Source organism: Pocillopora verrucosa, chromosome 2 (assembly GCF_036669915.1).
Source record: "Pocillopora verrucosa isolate sample1 chromosome 2, ASM3666991v2, whole genome shotgun sequence".
Classification (NCBI taxonomy): Eukaryota; Metazoa; Cnidaria; class Anthozoa; order Scleractinia; family Pocilloporidae; genus Pocillopora; species Pocillopora verrucosa.
In genome coordinates, this window is record NC_089313.1 from 16,827,339 (window position 1) to 16,842,247 (window position 14,909).

At 38.3% G+C, this 14,909-nt stretch overlaps 2 protein-coding genes across 4 annotated transcripts in view; one reads left to right on the top strand and one right to left on the bottom strand.

Annotated features, from left to right (window-relative positions):
• Positions 1-6,478, bottom strand: part of LOC136278896 (uncharacterized) — a 26,150-nt gene extending 19,672 nt beyond the window's left edge. The window contains exon 1 of the mRNA XM_066162062.1: positions 5,773-6,478. Coding sequence (XP_066018159.1) covers positions 5,773-5,999 — 227 coding nt within the window. The 5' untranslated portion in view covers positions 6,000-6,478. The remainder of the gene's footprint in view (positions 1-5,772) is intronic.
• On the top strand, positions 4,125-11,774 carry LOC131780993 (peroxidasin homolog pxn-2). Of its 3 annotated transcripts, none has more exons than XM_059097632.2 (8): positions 4,125-4,239; positions 6,493-6,970; positions 7,593-8,371; positions 8,860-9,038; positions 9,107-9,420; positions 9,857-10,110; positions 10,876-11,215; positions 11,310-11,774. In XM_059097632.2, exons 2-8 carry the CDS (start codon positions 6,498-6,500, stop codon positions 11,365-11,367), a joined length of 2,397 nt encoding a protein of 798 aa, XP_058953615.2. In that variant the 5' UTR covers positions 4,125-4,239; positions 6,493-6,497; the 3' UTR covers positions 11,368-11,774. The 3 variants fall into 3 exon arrangements, with proteins under 3 accessions (XP_058953615.2, XP_066018154.1, XP_066018153.1); XM_066162057.1 differs by having other exon boundaries at positions 4,129-4,239; positions 6,490-6,970; XM_066162056.1 differs by lacking the exon at positions 4,125-4,239 and adding an exon at positions 5,146-5,188 and having other exon boundaries at positions 6,490-6,970.
• Positions 11,775-14,909: the final 3,135 nt, after the last annotated feature.

Consider the following 14,909-nt stretch of genomic DNA (forward strand, 5'->3'; position numbering starts at 1 on the left):
TCTCCATTCAAAGATCTTAGCGGCAGCATTTTTTGCTCCATACAGATAGTCTTCCGCTTGAAACCTACCCAATTGCATTGCGTACTCAGAAATAGCGCCTTTTACTTCTTCAAGAACACTCTTCAGCATCTCACAACTTCCCATAAGTGTGCCTATGCTTTGCGCAGACCCACATTTTGCCATAACTGAGTCTTCTACATCGAACAGGCCAGCCCTTGCAAAGATAAGCTCTCCTTCTGTGAAACTCTCTTTTGACAAATGGATTAAGCAGAGATGACTCTTTATTGAGTCAGTACTATGAGGCAAGTTAAACAAACCGGAAACTCCTCGTGAGTCTCCGAACGAAGTTTCTGAGGAACGCGACTGAAAACAGGACTTCTTTTGGCGAATACCGCTTCAAGAATTTAGTGTTATTAATCCCAAACAAACCAGTACCGAAGGAGACATATGAATTACAGCTAATACAATTACGCACTTTACAGTATAGATATAGCTAATTGTTGGAAAAATGAGGTCACACGTAACGTAATAATTTATTTCCTCAAAAATTGCGGAGTCCTTTTCCACAAGAACTCCTGGAGTTCTGAATAGAAACTTTCATAAAGACAGGTGTGCAGACAAAATTTCTCTTATTCCTGCCGACCAGAATTCGGATCCAAAAGGCGATGTTATCGCTGCTTTATTAAGAGGGGAGAAGCAAGTGAGGATAATTACACAATTGAATTATGTGACAGTGGTCACGGTGTATTTCATGTGTGCTGTTATCGCCGGTTACACTAAATAGAATCCTGTAGTTTGGTTTTGAAATGTTCATACAGGTTTGAATAGCGTAAGCCATCAGAACTCAAATATGAAATAACAGAAGCCAAATTTTCAAAAAGGGGTTTGCGAGCGCTAATCAAATTATGATATTCGATACGTTGTTGTTGACGTCTTTCGTCACGAGATAATAAAATTTGTCAAATTTTGGCCTTTTAAAATGTTTAAGGTATTAATCGGTGTGGTCTTAAAGCTCTGTGTACTATATTTTCTACTATATTTTCTACTTAAAATGGTTAAAATCTAAGATTGATTGAGCTACTCGCATAAAACGGTCTGAGTTTGCTCAATGAACTAATTTGCATAATCGGCTGTCACGCTTGCAATATCGCTAAAAGTTCGAAGTCACCTCGGCGAAGAAAATCAATAAGTGCAAGAAGTTTTTATATTTTTCTGCAGCCAAACATCTTATTAGTAGAAGTCAAGCGAAGTTTTTAATGGTCTGGTCTGGACTTGAGCAATATCAATCGAGAAAGAAAGAGTACTTTTAACCAATTTCAGAAAGCTGTCCAACGAAAGCTGTCCGGGGTAAGAAATAAGAAGTTCTAAACCAGTTAAGTTAGAGCTGTCTGGTTGTTCCATTGCGAAGAATCAAGTTGTCTTGCATGTAAGAATGTACTTTGTGTGATAGTTATCAATTCCAATTTTAAATGAAAATTCATATTTTTGTCAACCTTTAAGTCCGTAAGCGTCTAAGAGTTTGTAAACCTTCTACGTCTGTAAGCATCGTCCTTTACGCGTCAAAAGAGACCAGAACAATTTTTCGAAAAGTTTCGGAACGGGTTCTTTACTAGATGAGATTAAACTATACTTTATTCCAATTCCTTTCGTAAATAATCAGTTGTCTTTTACATAAAAGCCTAATCGTAATCCCGGGATAAATTTTCTCTTCTAAGGATATTGGTGATGATTGCAGCGTTCAGATGAACCTTGATTGAACTGTACAAGCGAACAAAACAACAAATGCGTGAACCACTGGGTTTTAACCAACAAGATTATATTAGCTGTCTTCACAATGGTACCACAATGCTAACTTATTATTCCCGCTCTTCATAGTGACTAAAAAGGTTTTTTTAACTTGTGTAAAGCCTGTTATAACATAGCTAGTAAATTTGTGTAATCAAATTCGATTGCGCGAGTGTGCTTCATATAACGCCTACGCCTCGAGCAACTCTTACGCTTCTTTCGTGCTCTTCAAACTTCCCAAGCGCTTCACATCTCAATGAAAGCACGCTAACGTATGAACCAATTGTTAATTATGAAATGAATAAATTACTGCCCGCTCAGTGAAGGGTCATTTCCGATGATATACGAGAGCGTTGACACTCGGCTTCATTCACGAGTTTAAAAAATAAACTGGCTTTGAATTTATACTGACCTAAAGATAACATTTTTGGGATCAAACCCTGCGTCTGTAGTTTATATTCTTCTTTGCTTTATTTCGCAGTTCAGAACAAACCCATTTCATTTTTACATATTGCGGTTCAGTCACAGGTCAAGACAGTCGCCTAAAGAAGTTAACACACCCAAGGAATACTCACCCACAGCTAATGTTCAAACCAAATTTATACGCATATACGTCAATTGAGGTTTACTATGACTTAAAAAACAAGGAAAATGAAGTCAATGAGTTAAACTGGCCAAAAAGCGCACGACAATTCTATGATAGATTTTGTAAAATAACCACTGGTTTGTTTGACGATAACGGAAGAAGTAAAAGGAACAAAAGGGTTTTCAGACAAAAACAGCCTCTTTGTAAAACCCTTTATTTCACCTCATTTGCCAGTAATTTCTCTGGTTACCATTAATAATTCTTTGACCTTGTTTTACATTCTCTTGAGAGCCACCTATTGACATCTTGCTGATTTTTTCCGCGTTTTATTTTTTGATCTCGTAAACACGGAAAATAATATTGACCTGAACATAATTAACTAGTTCCTTGTTAAAATACATTCATGTAATAACCTCAAACAACTTAATTAGTCGTTAGAGTTTGTTCGATAAATAACTAATACCAGGTACAATAAAGGAAAAAAAATTGCAGACTTGAAGTGCCTCTCACAAAAACCTTATCTCGGCAGCATTTGTTAATATTTCTCGGTTTATAATTCTTCGAATTCCTCTTCAGAGCCGAGTATTGATTACTGACAACACTGTTGTGTTTATTTTTAACCTTTGAATGCGGAATTTAGTAGAGACGTTTAGGTAATAGTAATAAAGACAATGAAAAAAATTAAAACTGAAAAATTCCTTGTTGAAGGACCTGCAGGCACTAAACTCAAAAAACTAATTAAATCAAAGCTACATCATAGATGTATGACCCAAAAATAAATTTAAGTCAACATCTTTTGGGACTTTAATTTAGATCCCTCAAGTAATCTTGAATGCGAAAACTGCAAGGCAATGAGGGTAAATTGGGCAGGTCAGCATCTAACGTAATAGCTTGTTTAACACTTGTTTACGCATTAGTATCGAAAGAATAAATCATCCGCGATCATTATAAGCAATGAAAAACATCACACCAAATTCAAATATTCTCTTTCATAATTCTTTACCTTACTGACCAGTAATTTCTCTGGTTATTATTCTTCGACCTTATTTTACATTCTCTTGAGAGCTGCTTATTGATCTCGTAAACGCGGAAAATAATATTGACCCTTAAAAGTTAACGAGTTCCTTGTTGGAAGACATCCATGCACTAAGCTCAAACAATTAGTTAAGTAGTCGTTAGAGCTTGTTTGATAAATATCCAAACTAGCGGGTACAATACAGAAAAAAAGGGTTTGCAGACTTGAAGTGCCTCTCACAAAAACCTGATCTCGGCAGCATTTGTCAATATTGCTCAGGTTATATTTCTTCAACTTCTACCTTCTCTTGAGGGCCGAGTATTCATTACTAACAATACCGTTGTGTTTTTTTTTAACCAATGAATGCGGAATTTGGTAGAGACCTTTAGTTAATAGTAATAATGGCATAATAATTCTTTGTCGGAGGACACACACGTACAAAACTCAAACAATTATTAAATCAAAGCTACAGTTAATTAATGTATAAACCAAGAATAAATATAAGTCAACATCTTTTGGGACCTCAGACTTCTAAAGTAATCTTGAATGCGAAAACTGCAAGGTAATGCAAATAAAATTAAGCCAAATGTTATCATTTCAACTGCAACCTTTTTGACGAGCCGCCTTTTCTAAAATTACAGACAAATCAAGTATTTTCCCTGTGTGATGAATCGATCGATAAAAAACCATTGTCTGGGGCAAACAATTATTTCAATGGCATTCAAAACTGACCACAACAAAAGACACAATAAGCTGAAAGAGTTCCTGTTTGGGGTTATAAATTAAGAAGTTTTAAGTCAGAAAAGTTAGAGCTATTTGTTCGTTCCAACGCAAAGAATCAACTGACTTGAAGGTAAGAATGAACTTTATGCTAAGTTAGTTATCAATACCAAGACTAACATCAATATTTCGTGAAGGTCTTTCAAATTATCATCTAGGTCTGTAAGCGCTTTATAAGCATATAAGCATCATTCTCGCGTCCGAATAGATCAAAAAAAAAATCTCGAAGGGTTTCGGAAAGGGTTCCAAAAGATATCAGATTAAGCCATATTTTGTTGCTTTCCATCCGAAAAGAATCGCCTGTTTTCAAATAAAAGACTTGCTCGTAATCACTGGATTAATTATCCCTTTTAGGGATATTGGTGGTGATTGCAGCATTCAAATCAGGAACAGAAAATACAAACACAGCAAAAAATTCCAAGACAACTAGTTTTACACAAATATGATTAAATTGGCTTTCTTCGATCCATCATGCAACAATGGTACCACGGTGCTAACTTTTTATTCTCATTTTTCTTAACGACTTAAAGGGTCTTTTGTCTGATTGACAGCCTGTTGTAAAGTGAATTGAAAAAGGTCCTCGCCGATGAACTATCAGAGCACCGACACTAGGCTCTACACACGAGTATGAAAAAGAAATGACTTTAAAAACATGCTGAGCTATATGTAATATCCATCTTCGTTTGTTTGTTTGTTTGTTCTCTGGTTTTATTTCACTCTGCAGAAGAGACCCGATAATGCGATATTGCAGCTCAGAAAAAGTTCAGGCATTCGCCAAAATTAAATAACATACACTTGGCGGAACCTCATGGCCCAATTGCTCACAGCTATTGTTCAAATCAAATTACTGACGTCAATTGTGGTTTAGAACCAGTGATTTCCTTGTTGGAGGACACCCTAGCACTACATTTCATTTGCTATACATCTCCGCAGCATAATAGTATGACGAAATTAGTTATGCCCAAGGAATAAGTTTTTTTTAGTAAACATTCTTATGGACTTCGGATTGCCAAAGTTATCTTGTAAGTGAACATGAACGGTTTAACTAAGCAAGGGTCATTAGGCCATGCATGATAATTATATGAAAAGTAGAAACCATTCTATGCTTTTAAAATTGTGAACCAAACTCGTGCTCGCACAATATTTTACATCTGCGTTTTAAAGTACTTTCCGTGCACTCTCTAAGCTTAAACATGCAACCGTACAGATAGAAATGAGAAATTTAAGGCAGAGTTCACAAGACATGCAAATCTGCAACAAAGAACTGTATACATATTAAAAGGTGATTGGGATTATACGAGACTGCTTTCTAAAGCAGACATAACTGACATTTGTATTTTAAATGAAACTTCTTTGGGATGATTTGCGAAAGCCAGTACCGGCAAACAGCGGACAGCTCTCTCTTGCAAATATATTTTGACGCTCAATTTTGAACTGTTCAAACGTTTGAAAAGTTTACACTACAATTCATTGGGATGAAAAATTTATTTCTTAATCTCTCAGTTACCAGAGAGTGAAGACTTTGACCCCTTGCTTTGCGGTGATTAATTTTCAACAATAATCTTGTTAGCTTCACGAAAGGATTCATCAACAAAGCAAACCTTACCTCAATCGCAGAGAGCGGCCGTTAACAACTATGTAGTAGCCCATCACCATCCTTTCACGATAGAATGAGTTGGGAAATATCGCCATTAATGGTTTGTTGTCAGAGAATATTAAAACTCTCCATACTTTCGCTATCACATGCCATAAATCTGACGAGGGGTTTGAATCCGCAACGCCTAGGTCAGACGTCGGATGCGAAGATGTCTTCAGTATTTGTTGATCAAACATTTCATCAATAATTCCTTGAAACACGCTACACGAGTTGTCCAAACGTATTCTTGCGTAGATTTTCCAAGACAATTTTTGCGAATTAGTATTAAATTAGTGTATGAGTTAGCTTTGAGAGAAAAACTTGCAAAGGGTTGCTCTAATTTCAGACTTTCATGTCTTAATGCGCATGTCCAAAATGAAGTTTTTATGCGCCGGTGGCCTTGATCGAGTTTTAGTGGTTTTCATTAGGAAAGTATCCACCTCGATTTCAAAGAATAAGTTCAAATCAAGTTTTATGTTGCTGTGACGCAGAAACCACCAAAGAAACAATCTAGTCTTGCGCTTATAAGAATCACGGCGAGTTTTAGAAGACTGTATTTTGCAAAAGTGAAAGTTGCTCATCAAAATTTCAAGTTCACTTTCAAAAGCAGTAATGTCATTACATGTCAATAATGAATTGATCGACCTCTATGTCGACGACTCCATATTACCCTATTTTTTTCTTCAGCAGACAACATGGTAGGACATTTTCTCTGTGCCTTGCTGCTTATCTTGGTTCTGGGATTTGAACAGGGATCCTCTTCTGTTTTGAACGACCCAGACCGGTTAGAGGAAGACACCTACACTACAGCAGACGTGGCGGATGACCTTGCCGAGCTGAATGACCTGGAAGTGGAACAGGTGCAAGACAGCGTGTCGGCCGACGTCTGCAAAGAGATCAAAGATGAATTCAAAGCCGTGCAGAAAAAGTCCATGGCTGAAGCCAAAAAAGAAAAACCTGATAGCATGATATTTTGGAGACAGGTAGAAGTTAGACGAAGTCTGAGAAGAAGCTTTCAGATACTACAACATGGTAAAAGATCAAAGGTGGACAACTCGATAGCGGTGAGGGCATTACGCAACGAAGCTTGTGCCAAGCATGCCATACAAGACATTTGTGAGACGACGAAGGTTTTGGACCTTTTAAACATACCTTTGAATACAAGAAAGTAAGTGTTTCCAAAAGCAGGACACAAAAATGACGTTCAGAGCTCAGTTACTTAAACTTACATTTTCAAAAATATCAAATTTAAAACCTTAAAATGCGCGCAAGTTATTTAGAACTTAAAAAAGTTGATGATCTTTCAAGGTGTCATGATCTCCATTAAGCAGGAACTCCTTAGCGACCTTGCTGCACCAAACAGCTCAACCGAACTCGAACCGAATTAGACTCCACTCAGTACAATTACTATTGCTAAAACCTTTTCAATGATATAAAGTTTGGGGTGGTTTCTTAAAAAGAAGCGCGCGCACGAATTTTTTCTTTTGTTTCAGCTCTTTAAGACACCCGCGAAGGATTGGATTAACCTTAATTCCTCAATTTTTCTTTGAACAAAAATCTGAACTCTTTCTCTCCAAAACATATTTTACTCTTTAGACCGTAATTTGTTGAGCCAAAGCTGCTAAAGTCAACCCTGGCCACGGCACCTCAACCTTGCTAATACCTTTATCGTCCTTTACAATTATCGGCGCGTTTGTTTTTTCATTTATAGCATTTCCAAATTTGTGGTGGCATTTTAGTTTCTAACGGAATTCTGTCAATAAACAAGTTATGTTTACTTTTCTCTTCAGGAGGAGGAGAAGAAGGATATGCAAGAGGAAGGTTCTTAAATGTTTAGAACACGAACCCCTGGGGAACATAAAATGTCCAAATAAGTCTGAGGAAAAAGCCCGTTTTAGAACAATTGATGGAACTTGCAATAACGTGAATCAACCCCTTTTTGGAGCAGCTGGTACTCCATTCATACGAGTACAACCAGCTGATTATGCAGATGAGATCTCGGCACCTCGCGTGGCAGAAAATGAAGACCAGTTACCCAACGCGAGAAACGTGAGTCGTTTCGTTCATGGCAGCAATGCAAACCGCCAAAACCCTAATTCTCCAAGGCTGACTCACTTAGCAATGAATTGGGGTCAGTTCCTGGACCATGACTTCACGCTGGCAGGAGAACAACATGTTATCTGTGAAACCGTTCCCTCTAATGAGTCAGAGTGTTTCAACGTTGAAGTTCCGGCCGATGATGACGTCTTCCAGAGCAGGGGTGTTACATTCTTCGAGCTGATTCGAGATGCTCCCTTTGAATTTAAGCTAGAGTGTTCACCAGGACCAAGAGAGCACATCAACACGATAACAGCTTTCCTCGACGCCTCCAACGTTTACGGCTCCGACGAGGAGGAGGCTGAACACCTTCGAGCACCCGACGGGACAATGAGAATTATGACAGCTCGTCACGGCTGCCCCTTGGGGGATCTTTTACCTGCACAAACAGATCCTGAGATACCGTGCGTATCAAAAGATCCTAACAGACCTTGTTTCGTAGCCGGAGACGAGCGCACGAACGAGAATCAAGGTGAGATCACCAAATCCCTTCATTCGATTCTCTGATTAAGACAAAAAGACCGTAGTATAGCGACCTTTTTCAAAGACGTGTCTAACGTATTCATATCGAATATTTACAATAAAACTATAAAATATTGTTACTTCTACACATGTAGACCACGCATTGTCAAAGGTTCAAGGTGTGAAGGCTTATACACAGACTTCCCTATTAAAACGTGACTGAAATGTTGGAATTGCACACGAGCTCTGTTTAACCCCTTTGGTCCCAAGATCTCAACACTATTGCTTCTGAATGTCAACCATACCTTATGTCGCGAGGAGAAAGTGCTTTTCGGTCATTTCAGGTCGTGAAATAACTCATACTCGACAAGCAATAAAGAGAGTGTCCTGCGTGGGCATTTTTCGGACATCTTCCAGTCGCAAGCCCTTCCATCTCCTCCTATATTAAATAGCTCTTTTATCTTCTTGCTAATGCTATATATTTCCTGGATACAACAGGTCTCATGTCAATGCATACGCTCTTCGTCCGGGAGCATAACCGAATAGCAACATTTTTTGATGAAAACACAGAATGGGAAGCGGAGCAGATTTACCAGGAGACTAGGAGAATCGTTGGGGCGGAATTACAATTCATTACATACAAAGAAGATCTGCCACTGCTTCTTAGCCCCAAAACGGTAAGTAACTGTTTTAATCTCTGTTTTTTTTTCTAATTCCAAACTGACTTCTTTTCTTCATTTTTTAGATCAGAGACAACAATCTCGCTCTGCTGAAAGGAACACGGTATTTCAACGGTTACAACCCTAATGTCAATGCTCAAATGTCTCAAGCCTTCTCTGCGGCGGCTTACCGATTTGGGCACAGTTTGGTTCAAGAGGAGTTTCTACGTTTAAGTCAGCATAGCTTTGAACACAAATGTAACAATGATTCTAAGTCAGAATTCTATCCCATCCCGGTAAAGGACTTTGGTAATCCAACCTACTTATACGATAAGTGTAACGGGGGTGTCGATTCCATTTTTAGAGGCTTGGTTAAAAGTCCAGCAGCCAAAATTGATGGGTGAGTAAGGAGGAGATTAATTTTTGATAGAACAGTTTTGTACGTATCTCTTGCCTGGAAGAAGCAAGCCAATCGATACGTTTTCATCCGAAGGGGGAAGGGAGGAGTTATTAAACGAAAGAGGAAAAGTGGTGGTTTTGCGAAAACCAAACAGTTCATTTCATGAAAACATCGAACGAAATATCGTTTTACCCAAATACTTCTGATTCAAACTTTTTACCTCGAGAAATTTAAACTCCGTGCTAGAATATTTGCTGGAAAAATATTTCCTATCAGGTAACTTAGAATGAAACGTCACTGCCAAAAAGTAATAAATAAGGTTCTTGAAAATTCCTATTTTTATAAATATTAATTATGAGTAGGATTATCAGTTACTCGATACACGATATTGATTTGCATACGATTGATCCTTGGGTTGGCCTGATTCTCTCCCCAGGCTCTTCTCCAAGTCTATACAAGAAAACTTGTTTCGAGGCCCCGGTGACTTGTCCGACCTCATATCCCTGAACATCCAAAGAGGACGCGAACGTGGTGTGCCTTCATACACCACATATCGAAACAAGTTTTGTAAAATTACGCCTATAGTAAACAGCTTCGAAGATCTAAAAGAGGCCGGCATTACCCAAAAAGATATAGATAATTTGAAGTCCCAGTACCAATCAGTCAACGACGTCGATCTTTTTGTGGGAGGTATGTCTGCGCCAGCTCAGCGTAATGCTGCCAATTAGCAAATTTTGATTGAATGTTGTAAAACCATATCACAAGGAGCCAATGAGGAGTGCAAGAAAAAGCAAGCAAACTGCCTCAAGCGTGGGAAACGCGAGTTATCAGTCCGTCTTTGGTTTAACTTTTTTATCCTCGTTGATTTGTTTTATAGTGACTCGAATTGTTTTCGACGTTTGATTGAATATTGCTTTACAATTTTTTAATTTAATCAAATGAGTAGGAGGTCGAGATATGTGCCTATTTGAGCTAAGTTCTTTTCCTTGCGTTTTTGTGGATCGAGACTGAATTTCTTGACTGAAAGTTAACGGCAAGCTTGGTTGAGGACGGATCTATTCCTTTGAAATTTTTCCTATAATTTCAGTAAATTTTCCAAAGATTTCTTTTGTTTCAACTGTCCGAAGACGAGTTCATGACTTTCTTAGCTTGTTACCACAATGCGGCAAAATCTTTTAACTTATTTGAACCAAGTACAAGCTATTTTTCTCCTTTTGCGGGATCAAAGCGGATGTTCCCGAACCATGCCCACTCGTGAAGCCAATTATAACGAAGGATTAGCTTTATCATGCCTACTCCAGGACCCACTCATTAACGAAGAAAAAAAAGGCTAGGCACTACGGAATGTATTTCACTTTCGTTCAGCCTACACAAGTGAAATAATTACGCTCTGGGGAAGAAGGTTTAAAATAGCGTTTGTGGTAATAATTTCTTTTTTGTTATGATTCTTCACAGGAATGTTGGAGCCGGCAGATTCAGAGGGAGGAGCACTAGGGAAAACCTTTCAATGTTTATTAGCTGACCAGTTCAAACGCCTACGAGAGGGTGACCGCTTCTGGCATGAAAACGCGCCAAACCCAATAAAGAACACTGATAAAACAGCTTTTACGCGATGCCAACTGCGAGAAATAAGAAAGGTTACATTGGCCAAGATAATCTGCGACAATGCTGAGAACATACCTTCTATCCCCAGGAGGGTATTGCAACAGTCAAAGACATTCGTCGATTGTAATAAGCTGCCCATAATGAACCTGGATGTGTTTACACCAAATTTCAGATGTCCGTGGCACGTAAGGTATGTTTGCAAGTATCATTGATGTGAAAGCAACTTCTCCTTAATTCCTTTCAATTTTGATTAACTGTTATTTGACTGTTTTGTTTTCCGACAGAGCCTGGGGTGACTCCCCAGACCTTGAGGATGAAGGTGACGATGGATTGACTGAGTAATTCGTCCACGAACATGGAATAATTCATCAGCCTCTTGACTCCGACTCGAAGATTTGTACCTTTTTTTAGAAAATAGTTTAAACAACTAAAATTCTTAAATGGAGTAGGAGAACTTTCAGCGAGATAGCTTGTTTATGAAATGTAACCTTTCTTTGTAACTGGCTCTGCCGTTTTCAAACTTACAGGGGATGGCACCCTTATTATTGCTATTCGTAGCCCGCAAGATGTTGCCATTGGTGTATCTGACAGGCAATAAGCTGATCTTGCTCTTGTTGTTGTTTTTTAGTTTTATGTAAGGAGGTTCCATGTGTAATTTTAACAAGGCTATCCAGATCATCAATTTTGGATGCTAGCCACATTTCGCCTCAGACATTAGTGCAGTAAAGTTAACTTCAGTGATGCATCAATCAATGTCTCGTTATTGACTATCAACTTACATGCGAAGAGGATCACTTTTTGAGTATCAGCCCTGGAGTCTAAGTTCAAGAAGATTTATGAACCACCTTTCTTGGTTGCTTAATCCATTACACAATAACATCAGTACGCATAATCTCCATACTGTTCTTGGTGTATCTTCTAAGGTGCTGAGAAGGAGAATATTTCAAACAATCAAAAGCTTGTTTAGTTGATGATCATTCTCTCTATTCCCGTGACCCTAATGAATGGGAAGATATTCATTTGTGAGGAAAAATTGGATGCTTGTCATTCGTAATTAATTAATTGTCAATACTCTGCATGAACTGAACTATCCGCCTCAGTATCGCCGGAAGCATCTTGTTTAAAAGCGATTTTCTGTTCATTGGAAAACTTGATGAAATTAACGAAGAGAAAGGCTTATGATTGGTCACCGGTTTAAGTGAGTAGTCGTGAATACAATTGTAGAGTTAACCCTTAACTTGTTGTAGCGTTCAGTCACTTTGCCACATGTGCAACCTCGAAACAGTTGAATTTCACTTCGATCCCCTTCAAACATCAGTTAAGTACAGTTGATTGAAAAAGCGAAAAAATAAATAAAAAGGTCTGTGGGTGAGCGCGTTAACCCTAGTCAGACATAAATTACTGGTTCGTGGATCTCCAAATCGTTTTTCGTATAAAACGGCAACGTCAGGCATCAGTAACACGTCCCTTGTCATTAAAGACCAACTGAACTTTGCACTCCATTTTCGATTTCCTCTTTCGGTAAAACTGGTGAATAATTTGACTCATGTGCAACCTTTTGGTTAATCAACCGGTTCGTGTTTCGTGTTCTTGTACGTCAAGGAGGAGTACTTGATGATTGCAGAGAATGCGATTGCCTTAAGGAACTCTCAACTCGAGCTCCCTGCTGAGAATACTCTAAAAATGTCGTTGGGTTTAAAATTAACTATAGCCCTACCCTCAGGCATTTAAAGGAAAAAACTTATTGCCGATAATACATTGCTTATTTTTCTTCTCTCTCTGCTTCGAAATCAGTGAGTTACATCTTCATTAAATTCCAACGTGTCTAAAACTAACTCAGTTGACTAACATTTTACGTTAGAAAAGAGACAAGGTTGATACGCTCTATCAACCTTGAAAACAAACAAAGAAACTCTCGCAACTATTAAAAACTCATTTTGATTTACTCATGGTGAATTTCCTTGCCATTTGATGGTGACCAGAAATAAAATTGTATAGATTAAATGTCCATTTAGCTTCAAAAGAGACAAACAAACAAACAAAAGTTTGGCAATCACAGCCAATTCGTTCACACGGCGGTGAAGCGCCACCGTGCCCTGGAACAGGGGTATGAAAATCTTACTTGCTCCAAGAATATTAACTATGGAATTCATATTTGAGTCAAAATATTAAAAGGCGTGAGTTTGAAAAGTCTGTAACACATTTATGATAGCGGTGGCAGGCTGTAGAACCCCATACAGAATGTGCCTGGGTAAAATGAGGAATACAATGGCTATGGAAAACAAAACAGCAATAAATATGTCCAAGATTAACGGACCCCCACAGAGGCTGTGATCGACCCTCAAAGCAGCTAGTAATGAGTGTATTTAATTGTTTCGCGTATTACGTTTTCGTGATTAATTCCAAGTTAACACCTGACTGACGTCCGCTACTGCCAAGAGCAGCCAGGTTTTTTTCAGCCTCTACAAAGGAAAGACAACATTGCTTCAATGGTTCTACGATCGCGGACGGATAATCATTCAATATTCAAGGCAATTATTACTATAATGGGCTCTGTAGAATATGGTTATTGTATTATGAACGCAGTGATTTGTTCAGAAATTAATCAGCAATGATAAGTTTCAGCCGCAAGAAGTTAAAAATTCCTTCGTGCAGGTGGTTAATAAAACAAGCCGCAAGTAGCCGAGGGAAAAAATAGATTCATGCAAAACTTTTTGGTTAGTCAACCAGCTCGTGTTTTGTGCTCCTGGCCAGCGTGGGCGCCAATTAGTGAGGTTGAACAAGTAATTAATGATGGCGGAGGATGTGATTGCCTTGGGGAAACTTTTAACTCCCTTAAAATACCATAGAAAATTGTGGTAGAGTTACAGCATCTACAGGAAAAACAAAGTTGTTACTAACTCATTTATTTATCTACGTTCTTCTCTTTCTCTTTCGAATTAAATGGCTGAAATCCAAATCAAATCCTTGCTAGTCTAGAATTGCCTCATTTCACAAAATAAATATTCCCAAGGTTGTAGGAGAAATAAAGGCAATTAGAACTTATCCTTTTTTTGCTCTCCTTTTTCTCGAACCCAGTGGGTGAGATCCCCAGCATTCCGAAAATTATCTCATTTCACCAAGATATGCGATCGAAGAAAGACAATATATATCGGTGTCTTTCCATTTTATGTGCCTGAGAAAAACCGGTCGATGGAAGTATAAAAATGACAAAAGTTTGACGATTCGGCGAAGCGCCATCGGACCGTGCCTGTAGACAGAGATAGAAGAATCCTGTCCACGAATGACCTAACAATCCGTCAAGCAGCTATGAACGAGTGTATGCAAAATCGGTTTTGCGTGATGTACTTTCCAAGAATGATGTTATGTCAACTGGCTGGCTGACGTCTGTTACTGGCTTGAACAAAGATTTCTACCGATTCATTCATAAAATTAATCAACCAGACGATTTGGCGAAGCATTACCATGGATCTGCTTTTCTTTTTTCTTCTCATGATTGCATAAATTGATGTTTGCGTTTTGCGTAAACAATCCTCGACCTGCAACACTCAAATCACTGCTACATAGCAACGTATAACATCCAGAAATTTCTTAACCCTTTTATCATTTTTTTTTAAGCTCATTTGTTATTAGCTCAGCAGGGGTTTCTGGTAGCTCTTATTGAACGTCAAGTAATAAAAAATCAATGCGAAGAGTCAGTTTATTTTGAAATTTATCATATCTATCTTCCTTGTTTAAGGTGCTCATTTATAAGGTTTATTCCTATTAGGATGCAGTTGTTTCTAAATAGCTTTTTATTTTCTGTGGAGGTTGCCAAATTAATTTGACAGCCCCGTCAGATTCAGTGTTATTGGTGGCACTAGTAGAAGAAGAAATTGAGATTT

Bases quoted from the DNA above. Each gene is read 5' to 3' on its own strand.
- LOC131780993 (XM_066162056.1), top strand. From the start codon at position 5,161: ATGGACTTCGGATTGCCAAAGTTATCTT. The intron at 6,971-7,592 runs GTAAGTGTTTCC...TTTTCTCTTCAG, and splicing joins ATACCTTTGAATACAAGAAA to GAGGAGGAGAAGAAGGATAT. The intron at 11,216-11,309 runs GTATGTTTGCAA...GTTTTCCGACAG, and splicing joins AGATGTCCGTGGCACGTAAG to AGCCTGGGGTGACTCCCCAG.